General features: G+C 37.0%; 1 protein-coding gene across 5 annotated transcripts in view; it reads right to left on the reverse strand.

Annotated features, from left to right (window-relative positions):
• Positions 1 to 15813, reverse strand: part of ADAMTS6 (ADAM metallopeptidase with thrombospondin type 1 motif 6) — a 295855-nt gene that overhangs the window by 78272 nt on the left and 201770 nt on the right. For all 5 annotated transcript variants that reach the window (XR_012031294.1, XR_012031295.1, XM_072826631.1 and 2 more), the window contains exons 13-14: positions 13852 to 13997; positions 11692 to 11755 (exon numbers count right to left, since the gene is read on the reverse strand). Coding sequence is in view for 3 of the 5 variants with exons in the window: in XM_072826631.1 (XP_072682732.1) it covers positions 11692 to 11755; positions 13852 to 13997 (210 nt within the window). In the remaining 2 variants the exon portion in view is untranslated. The remainder of the gene's footprint in view (positions 1 to 11691; positions 11756 to 13851; positions 13998 to 15813) is intronic.

A 15813-nucleotide genomic window follows, 5' to 3' on the forward strand; every position in this document is an offset into this window, starting at 1 on the left:
ATCCCAAAATGTCTTGCAAATGAGGCAAATTCTGTAAATACTGTATTATGTCTTATGGGCAATAAAGTGTGAGAAGAGAGTTGAGCGTGAAAATTCTTTTTCCCCTTTCCCATTCTTCCCTTCTTCATAAAGGAGATAGGCAGGCTGGCAGGATTCAAGGATTTCCTACAGCCTTGGGGAAAATTGCAAAATGAGCAATACTGGCATTTTATTCTAGTTCTTTTCTCTTTTGCCTTTCTCATCTTCTGCTGCTTCTTCCTTTCTTGCTTCCACACTAAATGCACTTTTGCTTCTTCACTATTACACTAGGTCAAACTTCAACACTCCCTAAATTTAATTTCTTCTCCCTCTCCAGGATGGCAATATACTCTTAGTGGGCTACACTCTATTAGTTTCAGGAGCATAAGTGGAATTCAGATTCCAGCCCCTGATCTGCTTAGCAAGTGAAGAAAGGACATTTCTCTTTGCTCACCCAGACAGGCATCACTTTCTAAATCACACAATGCCACAGGGCTAACAAAGTCCTTGCTTCCACACCTTCTAAGTTGCAAACAAAAATCCTGATTTTCTAGTTATCAGGTATAATTATGTGATTTTTCTCGCCAAAGTTAAATGTAGTGTCCAATGAATCATTTCAACCAGTTTTGATTCAACCTTCTTAAGCTTTCTTTCCAAAATGGTTTCTGATTTTTTTGTATTTTCATTGTATATTTACTTTTAAAGAAAAAGAAACAAAAGCCTGATAAACCTATATTGTCCAGACCAAATAGAATCTAGCTGTCATATTTGATACCATAATCTTCTATGCAAGTTTTCAAACTTAAATCTATTTCTGTATAGCCCAAATTTAATTAAAGTGCTCTCTGTCCATAGTATAACCCTTTCCCCTAAGTCTATGAAAATATTAGGCAACAAATATTCACTTCGTAATTTTTAAAACATCCCTTTTAAAAACAAAGTAAACAAGCAAGCTCTGTTTTGTGCTTAAAAGCTAGTCCTTATTTTTCAAACATGATGCACACCATTAAATTCATACTAACCTAAAGATTAATGACACTTGCTCCTGTTACTTTTTTGCCATTATTATAAGAATATAATAGATATTATATATAGTATTCATAAAAAACCCAGTGTTTGATACATATCTATTTTCTAATTATAACTTGGGACATGGATATAACACTGTTAATGGATCAACTCTGTACCTTGTTATCACTTACCCCACACCTCTCCCTGGGGGCAAGGTCTGTAGTTTCAGAATGTTCTCAGCTATCTGGTTCTGCTGCAGGGTAAGGTTAGACCGGAAGCAAGACAATGTCAAAGGTGACCACATTCAGAGAAGCTTACTTTACCCACCTCCCAAGGGCTCCGTCTGTGACAAGAACACTAAATTTGTACTCAGAAATTCTCAAAGGCCTGACTCAGTCCCTTCCATGGTACTAGCCTGCTGCTCAGCTTTAGTTCTTCATTTTAAAATACTTAAAAAAACAAAACAAAACAAAAACACTGTTCTTCCTCTTTATAAAAGTGATTTGAGGGCAGCCCTGGTGGCACAGCAGTTTAGCACCGCCTGAGGCCAGGGCATGATCCTGGAGACTGGGGATCCAGTCCCACATCAGGCTCCCTGCATGGAACCTGCTTCTCCCTCTGCCTGTGTCTCTGCCTCTCTGTATCTCTCTGTCTCTCTCTTTCTTTGTCTCTCTCTGTCTCTCATGAATTAATAAATAAAATCTTTTAAAAAATAAAAAATACATAAAAGTGATTTGAAGATACAATGAGGTTATGAATGAAAAGTACTTGGTAATCTTTGTAATATACTTGGAGACAAAAATGTCTATATTAATAGCTATGCTGTATTAAATACAGATTAAGTGTTAGGAAGTAGCACATGTCCCTACATGTGTTACTTCTTTTAATTCTCAAACACCTCTGCAAGTTGGATATATTTATACTCTGTATAGGAGTTCCCTGAAGTTTAGTGAGATTAGGTATTTCCCCAAGACCAAATGGCAACAAGTGTTTCAGTCAACCTTCAACCTTAAGTCAATTGAATCCCAAACCCATGCTTTTTCCACGACTCTGTGACAATCCTGTCTTGAAATATAGGCTGCACTTCTCCAAAACCAAAGGACTATCACTGCTTCATGACTGTAAGCAATGAATAAGAAAAAAGTCGCAGAATAGTACGCCTCTCTAGAAAAGCTGATTGAGAGAACAGCTCGGTACTACACAACCTATGCTTGCTTCACTTTTTGAACAGACCACAGGTGACCTGGAAACCCTTCTGAGTCCATAATTTTTTATAGTTTTCATGTGTAAGATAAAGGAGGAAGTGCGATGTTTAAGATGAAGGCCAATATGACTTTCCATCCCAGCCTGAGTGAAGCTTAGGTATTTCACCAGAAGTTTTACCCTAGTTGTAGAGGCTGCTTTTAGGCAACGGACTTGAACAATGGAAGCCTGAGTAAGGCAGAGAGGCACACTCCCAACCCCTAGGCTGAATACAAACAGCTATTCTGGTAATCCACCTCAAAATATCCATAAGCCCTAGCTGACCTATGGGTCTCTTACATCTGGACGCAGGTACCAAATAGGAAAACCCCACACATTCCAACACTCCCTCTTTTTCCCTCTGTAACTGCAGCCCCACCGCCCCCGTCTCTGGACACACAGTCTCTGCTTTGCTGTCTTGCCTGCCTCTCCCTTATGGTGCATTTGATCAATCTCTACCTCCCTTGTTCTGCGTTGGGTGAATTCTTTCCCAACCAGTGCTGCCAGCCTCCACCCACTCAGGTCACCCCACACTAGTCACATTGACAAGCAGACACACAAAAATCACAAATAACAGAGAACAGGAAAACAACAAGGATTTTTTTTTTCCTTTGGTTTTGGAGAATAGCTAAGTAACAACAGGAAATTCTTTTTTGGAAATGTAGAAATATCCTTTTTTAAGGCATTATGACTTCTATAAAATTCTGTTCTTCAAAGTCTCACAGGGGCCATGTCCATTATCTATTAGATTTGTTTATGATTCCAAATAATCTATCTAGTAGGATCTATCCAAGTAGATCCTACTTTAACAGTGAGACCCAACTTCATCCAATTCTATTCTATTAAAAAAAAAAAAAGCTCAGTAGCTTCAAGATGAAAACCAGTTTAATTTGTTCTTGCTATAGCTATTGTCTTTATATGCTATCCTGTCCTGGAGACCATCATATGAACGTCAAAGAGTCCTTGTTTAGTTGCTTCTGAAGGCTTCTGAGAGTGACCGATGATGATTCAGGGAAGAAACTGCCTAACTCGTCCTAATTCAGACAATCAGCCTCCGAGTCTAATGTACGTACAAATACCTTTGGCTTCTAGGCTGATTAGGTTGCTGTTGAGACTGGTCAGGCCAATTTTACAGCTAGATACAATTTTCTGACCTATTTTTAAAGATTGAGAATCTTTTCTTTATAACTTGCATCTTCTAACTCTAGGGATTTTTTTCTTTGCAACTGGGGTCACTATTCCCTTTCAACTGGAGAGTTCTTGTCTTTGTACCATTCCTCTATTCTTCAAATGCCTATGGTGGGAATCAAATCAGCATCAGGGAGAAAGTGTGGCTGTCGTGTTTTGGGGCTAGTCACTTTTTAAGACTACTTGGCCTACAAAGTTTCTCAGTTTTTTTTTTTTTTAATTTTTATTTTTTACTTATGATAGTCACACAGAGAGAGAGAGAGAGAGAGGCAGAGACACAGGCAAAGGGAGAAGCAGGCTCCATGCACCGGGAGCCCGATGTGGGATTCGATCCCGGGTCTCCAGGATCGCGCCCTGTGCCAAAGGCAGGCGCTAAACCGCTGCGCCACCCAGGGATCCCAAGTTTCTCAGTTTTAATTTTTCCTCTAACTTAAGCAAAAAGAGTACTGTTAGCCTTGCGTGTTTCAATCTGATTCATCAGTGTGGAGATCCCTGTAGGAGTACCAAAGCTTCAAAATAGTAAAGTGTTCCTTTGTGATATATCTCCTTTTGTCAAAGCTACTAGACATTATGAAACTTAGAAGTGAGGGACGCCTGGGGGGCTCAGTGGTTGAGTGCCTGTCTTTGGCTTAGGGCGTGATCCCGGGATCCTGGAATCAAGTCCCATATCGGGCTCCTTGCAGAGAGCCTGCTTCTCCCTCTGCCTGTGTCTCTGCTTTTTTCTCTGTGTTTCTCATGAATAAATAAATAAAATCTTTAACAAAAAAACCCGCAAAACTAAGAAGTCATAGTGTTTGCCTGTTTACTCAGGCCTCTAAGAAACTTAGAGCAAAATGTGTGGTCCATCTTAATATGTAGAAGGAACTCATGATACACACTTAAGATAATGATCCCAATTTAATATTATTTTCTGTTCCCTTGGATTTTCTAATTTATTCTATTTTTCACTTAGGATTTTTATGAAGCTAACTCAACTCTAAACAAAGATTAATGGCTAATAATGATAAATAATTATGATATGTAAAAACATGAGAACTAAGTGGTAAACTATAACTAGCTGTCCAATCACAGAAATGAGAAGTTCAAGATTGCTATACTACATGAGAAACTAATAGGCTATGAGGAATTGGTTGGAATGCAAGTAGGCTATCAAATACATGTAAATCAGACTACTATCTTCTAGATTTTCTTTTTTTTCTTTTGATAAAGAGAGTATGCATATGCCTGTGTGCTAGAGCGCATGAAAGCTTGGGGAGGGGTTCGGGTAGGTGGGAGGAGAGGCAAAAGGAGAGAGAGAATCTTAAGTAGGTTCCACTCAGGCTCCATCCCAAGACCCTGAGATCATAACCTGAGCCAAAATCAAGAGTTGGGCACTCAATCAACTAAGCTTCCCAGGCACCCCACAGATTTTCTATTTTCTATTATAATGTGCATTCTGAGCATAAGTAGCACAGAGCAAACTTCAAAGATTCATAAATGAGTGTTCCTGCCGTTTGACCGCCTAACATGCTCTCATTCCATGCAATGATTTGAAACTTCTTCCAGGATCATTTGAATTTACCCTTTATCCTCTTTTTAGGTCTCAAGAGAAGCTCTTGGATCACAAATGACAAGCAAAAAATGCTTATGAATTGTTTCTTAGTTTTTGACTGTCAAGATGATTTTAACTAATTGTAATGATTTCTCTCAGATATTATTTACAGTGTCACTAAATATGATGTTCATAGCATTAAATTATTTTAAAATGCACTAGTGTTGGAGGCTGATCTGATGAAGATAAGTATACTCTGGAATCCCTTAAATTAGGGTAGCTCATACATAAGAGATATCCAGGCCATATGAGAAAAAATAGAACATTTAAACCCTTGTACATTTAAAAAAAAGCTCCAAGGTTAATTTAAAGAATACAAATACAATAGCCCTATAATGCTTCCACAGTAACACCCATTCTATGTTTACTGGAACATACTGAAGTCTTTTTTGCTTGCGTGACTCAATCTTAACTACAGTCGATTCACTCTTCATGATTTATCATTAAATTCTCTGTCTTATAGTCTATTTAATAGAAACTTTTATTTACTTATTTTTTTAAAGAGTTTATTTATTTATTCATGAGAGACACAGAGACATAGGCTGAGGGAGAAGCAGGCTCCTTGTAAGGAGCCCAACATGAGACTCAATCCCAGATCCCAGCCAGGATCACGCCCTGGGCCAAAGGCAGAAGCTCAACTGCTGAGCCACCCAGGTGTCCCAATAGAAACTTTTAAAATAGATCCTTAGAATATAGGAGTTTCTACTCTAATATGACACATATGTTCTTGAAAAACCTCTTTCTGTAAAATCACACACTAAAAATAACAGGCATATGAGAAAAATAGTGTTAGAGGCAGACAAATCAGAGACAGGAGATATTAACTAAAACAATAACAATTCTAATAAAATACTAGCACAGTTTAAAAAATACATGGCAAATTCCTAACAAAGAAATACTGGAATAAACATAGGACTTTATCTTCCAAAAAGGAAAAAAAAAGTGAAATAAGTTAATAACAAAGCGTTGTGGATATTGAGTTATAGAGACAAAAGGCAGAAACGCATGACAGGGAGTTCTATGACAGAGCATGTGGCCAAACTGAGCCAAAACAAGAATGTGGGATAAATGGTTATCATATACACTACAATTTTCCTCTACTATTCAGCTGTGTCAATGTAGTTTGACTTTAGCGCTGTATCACTTAGTGGCAAAAGTATGGCACAAAATGACTTGATCACTTACGAGCTAATTCATGTTACAGAGGCAAAGTTGTAATAGAATAACTTATACCAAGACTCCAAATTAGCATATCTTTTCTAGATTTTTGTTGAAAGAATAAACATTTAAAATATCTCAGTAAGCCAACTCACTGCCTGGAAGGAAAAGAACTCTCAGAATGGGAAGAAAATATGGTTAAATTAATGGGTCTGGTACATAGCAAATGCTCAATAAATGTTAGCAGCAGCTATTACCACTACTACTTCTGTTGCTGCTCCTTCTACTAGTAAAGATGGAAACTAAAAGAGCTCTGAGCAGACATGTGTGGTGTACCCAGGATCTATTACTCTCCACTTTATTGCTAACAGAATTGTGATTCTTGCCCAGGAATCTACCTCTCAGGAAAGGTGACCTTAACCTCATTTTAGGGGCAAATCTGGATTAGTCTAAACCAATTATGGTAATCCCATTCTTTTTGCCCATGACTGGTTTAAAGTGGGTACGTGGCCTCCAGGCCAATAAAACATGAATGAAGTCTGCCAAGAGAATAAGGGAGGAGCTTTGGGAAAAGCTTTCTGTATAGGTAGGAAAGAGACACAGTAATAGTTTATTTCTTCTCTTCTTTAGAATATTGTCAGGGCAAAGGTACTTTAGGTGCTCTGATGCTCCACTTACATTTTTGAATTCCCCTTTCTCAAAGAATGTAACCTTCAGGAATTTCCCTCACTATCTTGTCACATACTTGCAGGTTTTAAAGTGATGTTTTAAAACATTCTTACCCAATAATTTTTAAAAGGAATTCTGTCAGAATGACTTATTCTATCATCACCAAAAAATGGAAATATTCTACATTTGTTTCCAAAATGATCTAATATGGATTTGTTTTGCGAATTTTATATAGAATATTTACAGACTTCTTTATAACTATTATTTTTCTACTGCACAGCTAGACTGTATAACTCAGTGCTGTCCAATATGGTTGCCAGGAGCAACATGTGGCTATTCAAATTTAAATTAATTAAAATTAAAGTGCTGCTTTTCATTTATATAGCCATATTTATTTATTTATTTATTTATTTATTTATTTATTTATTTATTTATTTATTATTAAGTAGGCTCCATGCTCAGCATGGAACCCAATGCAGGGCCTGAACTTATGACCTTGAAATCGAGACCTGAGGCGAGATCAACTGACTGAGCCACCCAGGTGCCCCCACATTAGCCATATTTCAAGTGCTCAATAACTAATTTGGCTAGTGGCTACCAAGCTGGACAATGCATATATAGAACATCTCCATCAATCAAGAAAGTTCTTCTTGTACAGTGCAGCTAGATTATGTGTTCTGAAAGTTTAAATTTTCATATATTAGATTATGCTTTAAAAGTCCACACTAGGCACACCTGGGTGGTTCAGTTGGTTAGTATCTATCATTAGTTTAGGTCATGATCCCAGGATCCAGGGATCAAGCCCCACATTGGGCTCCCTCCTCAGTGGGGAGTTTCCTTTCCCTCTCTCTCCTTGAAATAAATAAGTAAAAAAAAATTTTTTTTTAAATAAAAGTCCCCACCTTATAAACTTATGCTCAATTTTATTAACTTAGCATGAAAATAAGTTTCAGTGTGATAACTGAATTGTCTCATATTCTGAACAATGGAGTCTACATTTGTGAAAAAAAAAATGTATTTCCATGACATAGTTATGTTAACTTTTCATGCTGAAAGCTGAAATAGAAGACAAAGCTAGCAATAGAAATGTCTACCCACCAATATAGCAAGTTCTACATTTTGAGCAACTAAAACAAAGTTCATGGGTAAAAAGCAACAAGCTTGATATGTCTATTACTTTTTTCTTTTTATTTATCATATATTATTTGTATTATAGGACCTATTTTATTAAGGCCCAAAAATGTGCCTCTCCCCTCTAAGTATATAACAACAGAAACACGTGAATTTAAACACGGGGTTGGCTTTCTCACTCCTATCTAACACCATCTGACATACAGTAGTTATTTATTTATTCTACCCTTGTGTAATACTTCTATTCTGAAATTCACGCAATTCATCCAAATCACTATCTGGCTTCATCATTCCTACTAATCTTATCATGGTCATTTTCTCTCACTTATTACCTGATACCTGGTTCACAGTCACACTCTATACGCCAGGTTTTAACATCATCCTGAGTGACCTCAACAACTGCATAGAAGACTCCCCAGACTCCCCAGCCTTGATGATCCTTGAACTCATTCATGTCTGCCCAAGGCTAGGTATGCATTCCATTGGCCACACCGCAGCTTTGTCATCATTGAGAAAAGTCTCACTTGTCATATATGAAATTCAAGTACATTCCATTCTCTGACACTCACCCCTTCTATCTGTCTCACCTTGCTTTTCCTACTATCTCAGTTCTTCACTTTTTATGTTTTTTTTTTTTTTTTTTTTTTAAGTTAGGCCCTTAATTTTCTCCTTTTAGCCCTCTTTAGACTCCACTGTCATCTCAATGCAGAGTGCATGGCTCAGCACTTCGGTCATTTCCATGAGTACCCTTAAATTCTTTCTGATCTGTTTATCTTTCTGTTGTAGTCTCAGCTTCATCCATTCTCCTCTAAAGCATAAATCTGAGGCTAAGTCTTTGCATGGTGTCTTACTACCTACAGGTATAGATCAGGCTGTTTAACTTAGAAGCCTTGCACTTAATTCTCCTTCTACCTGGAATGCTCTCATTGCCACTTTCTTCTCTTCTGGTCAGCTCTTATTTGCCCTTCATATCTTTACCTTTTTATGGGAAGAAATCCCTAAATCCTTAATTAGGCTATGTGCCCATTCTATGTGCTTTTATAGCATCCCATACTTATTCTATCAAGTCATATATTTATTACTGAGTGGTGATTTTCTGCACTTAACTGATTTCCCAGGAAATTATAAGATCCTTGAGACCAGAAATTGTCTTTATCACTCTAGAACAGTCTGATATATAATTATATATAATTGAGCAGGCACTCAATTGTTTGTCGAGTGAATGAATAAATAATACTGGTAGCTTGAAATGATCATTGTAATTGAAGCTACATGTTATTACTTTAAGATGAAAGTTTAACATAAAAATAAATACAATCAATAAGCTACAGAGGATATTAGAAGTAGATATGGTGGGAAATAGAGCAAGGTAAGGAAGATTAGGAGTCTTAGGGTTGTAGAGAGTAGGAAAGGTAACAATTTTAAACACGGTATCAGGCTAGGCCTCATTGAGAAGGTGACAGTTGAATAAAGGTGAGGTAAGAGAGTAAGCCATGTAAATATTTTGGGAGTAGAGTATATAAGGTAAAGGAAACAGACAATGCAAGAGCCCTAAGGTGGGACCCTGCCTGGTACGTACAAGGAGACCTGTGTGGCTAGAGCAGGGTTACTGAGGAAGAAATAACAAGAGATAAGTTCAGAAAACTAATGGAGGGCTAGATTGTGTAGTCTTTGCAGGCCTTTCTAAGGACTTTGGATTAAAGTAAAATGGAGCCACTGAAAGGTTTTGAGTAAAGGATATAATCAGATACACTCTGCCTCATATATTGAGAACTGTATGGAACAAGAGTAGGAATGGGAAATCCACTGAAAAAGCTCTTCAGAGTAATCCAGTGAAAAACAGAGTAGTAGCAGTGGAAGCAGTGAGAAGTAGGCAGATCTAGGATATATCTCGAAGAGAAAGCCAATGGAATTTCCGGAGGGATTGGATATGAGCTGTGAGAGAATGGAATCAAGAATGACTCAAAAGTTTTTGGCTTGAGGCAGATAGAATTGACATATGAGATGGGAAAAACTGTTGGAGGTACAGGTATATGAAATGTTTTAGAGATAACATTTGGACATGTTAAATATTTGATGTCTATTAAGTCTAATCAATGATAAAATATGAGTCAGGAATCCATGAAAGAAATCTGAGCTAAAAATATAAATTTGGGGGTCAAATGACAGATGAATGCTATTGAAAGCAATGAAACTAGATGAGATCACCAAGGAAATGAATACTGATAGTGGCTCAGTGGTGGAGTGTCTGCCTTTGGCTCAGGTCATGATCGTAGGGTCCTAGGATTGAGTCCCACATCAGGCTCCCTGTGGGAAGCCTGCTTTTCTCTCTCCCTCTGTCTCTGCCTCTTTCTCTCTGTGTCTCTCATGAATAAATAAATCTTTTTTAAAAAAATGAATACTGGTAGTGCACAAAAAATGGCCAATGACTAGGTCCTGGACACTCTAAGAAGTACGAGAAAATGGACCCAGCAAAGGAGAATAAGAAAAAAACAAGTAGCATTAGAAAAGAACAACCAAAAAGTTGTAGTGTTATGGAAGCCTAGTGACTATCAACTAAGATGAACACTCAGAATTGACTATTGGATTAAGCAACATGGAAATTATCCATGACTTGACAAGAGCATTTTTTAGTAGAATGATAGAGGCAAAAATCTGACAGGAATGATTTAAGGAAAAAAATCAGAAGAGGAATTGGATCTGGAAGTAAATATAACTCTTTTAAGGAATTTTGTTTCAAAATGAAGAAAAGAAATGGGAAAAGAACTGGCAGATGTTTTTGTTGTGTTTTGTTTTTAAGATAGGAGAAATAACAATATGTTTTCATGTTTACAGAAAAATCCAGAGGAGAAGATACTGGAAAAATATATATTTATGAAATAGCCAAGAATAAAGATAGGAATGGAGTGGGAGAGCATGACAGTGAGGAATACTGTCTAACAGTCTGATGACATGAAATGAAATGTGTAATTTGTAGGTAGGAGGGAAGAATGGTCTGAAAGAGGTAACAAGATATAAAGAAAAGTCAATCCACTTCCACTCACTCAAGAGCTAAGGGAGCCCTTTAGAGGGCTAAAGTTTATTATAAGTATCATTAGAGGACAGCCAGTTTCCATTAGAACAACAAAGTAAAGAGAAGGAAAATTCACAGACATCATGATATAAGGGATTTTGCTGCCAATGGATCATCAATTCCTAAGGGCACAGAAGAAAAGTTTCAGTAGCTGGGCAGAGATACAAAACAGAAGATGTGATATGTAGAACTTCATGGGATTGGATGGCAAGAGATGAGTAATGATGTGGGAATCTGGGGCTTCTTATAGTGGCAAAAACAAAATAATCCTATTTTATGGGCATGATAAGATAAATCTTATTTATCTCAGGAAAGATAGTGGTAGCATAGGGGTGAGTGTTGAGGGCCAAGTTATTTTGAGGGGTCTATGATTCTCTCTTGCTACCTGTAAGGGAGATTGTATTTGCTCCTAGTGCTGGACCTTCCCCTTGTCCTCTATTGATGGAATTTTTGGACATGAGACCTGTTCCATTCACTATTAACAATTTAAAAAATTCATGTGACTTTCATACACATGGATTTATGACCAAATAGCTTAGAGTTTTAAAAATTTCCCTGCTCTAGGGGAAATGTAAGCTAATTTTTCAAAGCAAAGTTTGGTTTTACTTACATCTGTGTTACAGGAGCGATACCGTTTCCTTTCCCCAAGGCAATATTTTCCACCTCCTGAAGGTCTGAAAACACATTTTGTTTAACATGTGAATATATAGTATATATATAGAGAGAGTACATATATTGCTTAACCAAAACATATTAGCATTTATTTTAGGAAAATACAAAATTTGACATCTTTCTAGTTATTAAAATATTGTTAGCAATAATGATTATGGTTGTTGAACATAAAAACTAGGGCAGTTTGCTATGGATAACTTTATAAGACTTAATTGTCATGATTTATGTTCTTAAGAAAATTCAATTAAATAAATTTATTTTCTAATTATCATACTAAGTATGTGCTTAGTTCAACACCATGAGTTTAAAAATCACTTACTTATAATGAAAAACCATTTGAATCGTATTCAATAAAACACATAATCTGATGCTATCTGTTTATCGAGTAGGCAATGGTAAGTTTACTATTTTTTTCCAGACTGGTAATGAAAGCATACTAAATAACTCTCTGGAAACAGCTTCAGTTCAAACTAAATAATACAGAAATGAATTTCTATCTCATTACGTGAAGTTTGAAAAATTACATCTAAATATCAGGGCTTTGCATTGCATAAATACTGTGTAATACACTCAAATCAATGAAAAAGTAAGATGTCCAATATTTGATTACATAAATTCAAGTATTTAACATCAGGGAAAGCCATATGTTATCATTTGGGCATGCTATTTTAAATGGAAAAAACTAACTTCTTTTTTTGAAAGAAGTCCAAGTCATTCTCTTATATTACTTATTATCACAGAGATTTATAGTTTTGGTTACTAATTTACAGTAGCTTGCAGTTGAACTTAGGTAATTATTCTGTACTTGCTTGAAAAAGGTCAAGTGTAATTATAATTTTGGCCCACTGGTAGTCAATGGAATAATTAGTTATATTTTGAATATACTTTGAATGCCAGTGAATAGTGATTCTAAAAAGGAAAAGGAATGGCCTGGTTTAAATCAGCTTGGGAGAAATGGTTTGGTCAGACAAAAACAAGGGCGTGGGGATGGTGGTAGCATGACTAGTTTATGAGTGGGTGACAGTGAGCTAGCTCTGTTTAGCAGAATGATAATAATGGAAAGAAAGCTGGAGCATGGAAACACAGAACGAGTGCAAAGGGAAATAATTTCAAGCTAAAAAAAATTAAAAGAGATGAAAAGAGATGTGTAGAGAGGGGAACCAAAGAGGGATCCTGAGTTAAGAGGAGAAAAATAAAAAATTAAAGCTGACTATCTTTTACACCAGGAAGGGCGGGGGGGGGGGGGGGGGGAGGAAAGCAGAAGTGATAACGTTATTAGTTGAGAAAGAAGGGCTGCAACCTGAGCTCTAGACAAAAACGGGGAGCACTTGATATGCAGGAGCTAAGGAGCAGTTTCGTCTTGGGGCAAATAGGAAGGTCCAGCTGGGGGACTGGTCCACCTGTAACGGGCACTGGTGGGAGGGCGAGGCAATACAGGCTACCAAAGAATACTGATGGGGCTGGCCTTTCGCCAGGGGGGCTCTGACCGGAGAAAAAGAGTGGTGGGAGAGGAACAGTCCGACCTGCATAAAATAGTCATGGGGAGAAAAGTGGTGGCAACTCCGGAAGATGATTAATAGGGGCATGTGAATGGAAACTATTTTAACACATGGGCACTATTCTTTTCATTGTGATTTGTGATGCGAATCAAGGCATTTCAACCCTTGAAGTGCTCTCATTGGTCCTTTTAATACTAATGTAGCAGTAATAATTTTATGTGACATGTGAAAAGACCTTAGGTTTCCTGGGAATAATGGTAATGTAGCTAAGATCAGACCTGGATTCATCCATAATTCAGTAGTTTTTGGAGGAGGAAATCTATCTGATTATTACTAGATTAAAAGTCTGGCTACACCTGGGATAGATACACAATGCTTTTTTTTTTTTTTTTTTTCTTTTATTTTTAGTTACACAGTGAGGGGGAAGGGAAAAAAAGAGTCTAACAAGGCTCTTCCACTTTCCTGTGCCTATTGCTTGTTCAGAAGACAAACACTTGGCTCACTAGTGAAACGTTTTTACAGATAACATGTGAAACCACAGCTTTGAATCATTTCCAACTGTGTCTTTTTGTTGGCTTCGGCTTACTTTAGCTACTTACGCTGGACTGTCACAGTGTCTTAGGGATGAGGAGACGCCTCCCCCGCAGGTCCTGCTGCACTCTCCCCATAGTGACCAGGGACCCCAGCCCCCATCTATGCTCTGGGGCCAAGTGCCAAAAGGAACACAATCTCCCTGATAACACCACTGCAAGATTTCACAGAAAACACAGAATTAGCTTTTAGGCAGATAGAGCTATCAGGTTAGAAACACATAAGGGTCCGGCAATGACCAATTATAGGCATTAGCATTCTCCAACAGATAACAGACGGAGGGTTCTTTAACTGTTTAGACAATGGCGAAGGTGCATGTGATTTGCAAATTATCTTTAGTTAGGCAAAGATTTATAAACCTCTATTATGTACCAGGAGTCTAGAAAAAAAAACTTGATTTACTTCCTTTTTTCTTATTTCTCTTCCTCCAGAATCCTAGTGTTTCTCATTAAAGAGACCTCAAAAGTCTTTTTTAGATATTTTAGCATTAAAAATTTTTTCTTTATATTCCACTATTATTAGACTCATGGAATGATAACGCAATATGGAAAGTTCCCCAGTAAGGAATTTTTATGATGGTAATTGCTTTTACTTAAAAAAAAAAAGCTGGTTGAGGCTACAATAGTAAAAGAATGTGTTGTGGCATTTCATCTACACGAGTCCTGCAGACATAATAAAAGTAATGCCAAGATACTAGGGACAGGGTACAAAAAACTCTTACATATGCTGACTAGCCATGTGTATAGTCCCTGCATGAACATGTGTATTGGAATTCTTTCAGCTTTACTCTGCAGTAAACCACACATACTGCATGGAAGTAGAAAGCCAGGAATAATTTATCGAGACACAGACATCACATAATCAGGTCATAACTCTAACATGATAAATCTTATTCACAGAATATGGTAAAAAAAAAAAAAAAAAAAAAAAAAAGCCTTTTTATTTTTTTTTTAAACCAAGCCTTTCTAGGCCTTTATTGGGGCATTTTTCTGAATTATCAAATTTTGACACACCATCCTGATGCTCTGAAAGTCATTCGTGTATATGAATAACAATAAGAAACATTTATTAGAGTTGAATAACTGGCAGCAATGTCAGACTGTTACATAAAATTCAACTTTATGTTAAAATATAATGGTATTCTAACATTAGATGCTTAGAAAGTAATCAGTTTATTACACTACTTCCACATATCCAGTATTCTTTCACTTTTGACTATTTTCATGGCTACCACCTCAGATGAAACAGGCAAATGGAATAGCTTCTACTTGGCCTCTCTGCTTCTACTTTTTTCTACCTATAATCAAACCCAGTCCTTAGTAAACATTCAGAGTGCTTTAAAAAGAAAAACATATTATCACATCATGTCACTCTTTTGCTTAAATGATTGCACTACTTCCCTACTTACCTTAATTCTGGTCAGTAGTGGCCTTTGTGATCTGACCCCTGCCTCCTTCTCCACTCTTACTCTCTCTTGCACAAATTGGTCCAGACCACTGGACTTCTTTCTTTTCCTCAATACACTAAGTGTGTTCCCACTTTGGGGCATTTGCAATTGCTGGTCCTTCTGGGAATATTATTCTCTCAATTACTTATGTTACTGTTTTCTCATTATTCAGTCTCAATCAAGTGTCCTTTTATCAGAGATCTTTACTTGACTACCCTTATTCTGAAAAGGGTACTCCCCGTTACTTCCCACGCTCCCACTGCTAACTCCAGATGTAATAGAGATTACATCCTCCTGTGTTATTTCCCTCTTAGCACTTACCATTATTTTAAATTACCCTGTTTATTTTTCAAATTACTTCTTTAGTAATTATCTCTTCTCATCAGTATATAACACCAAGAGATGCACATATGGCTATTTATTTATTTTAAGAATTATGAACATAGCATCATACTCATTTTAGGCAATTCATCTATGCTTTGAAGGGAAAAATTCAGCAACAAATCTAAGTGCACAAATAATC

Source organism: Canis lupus, chromosome 5, assembly GCF_048164855.1.
Source record: "Canis lupus baileyi chromosome 5, mCanLup2.hap1, whole genome shotgun sequence".
NCBI lineage: Eukaryota > Metazoa > Chordata > Mammalia > Carnivora > Canidae > Canis > Canis lupus.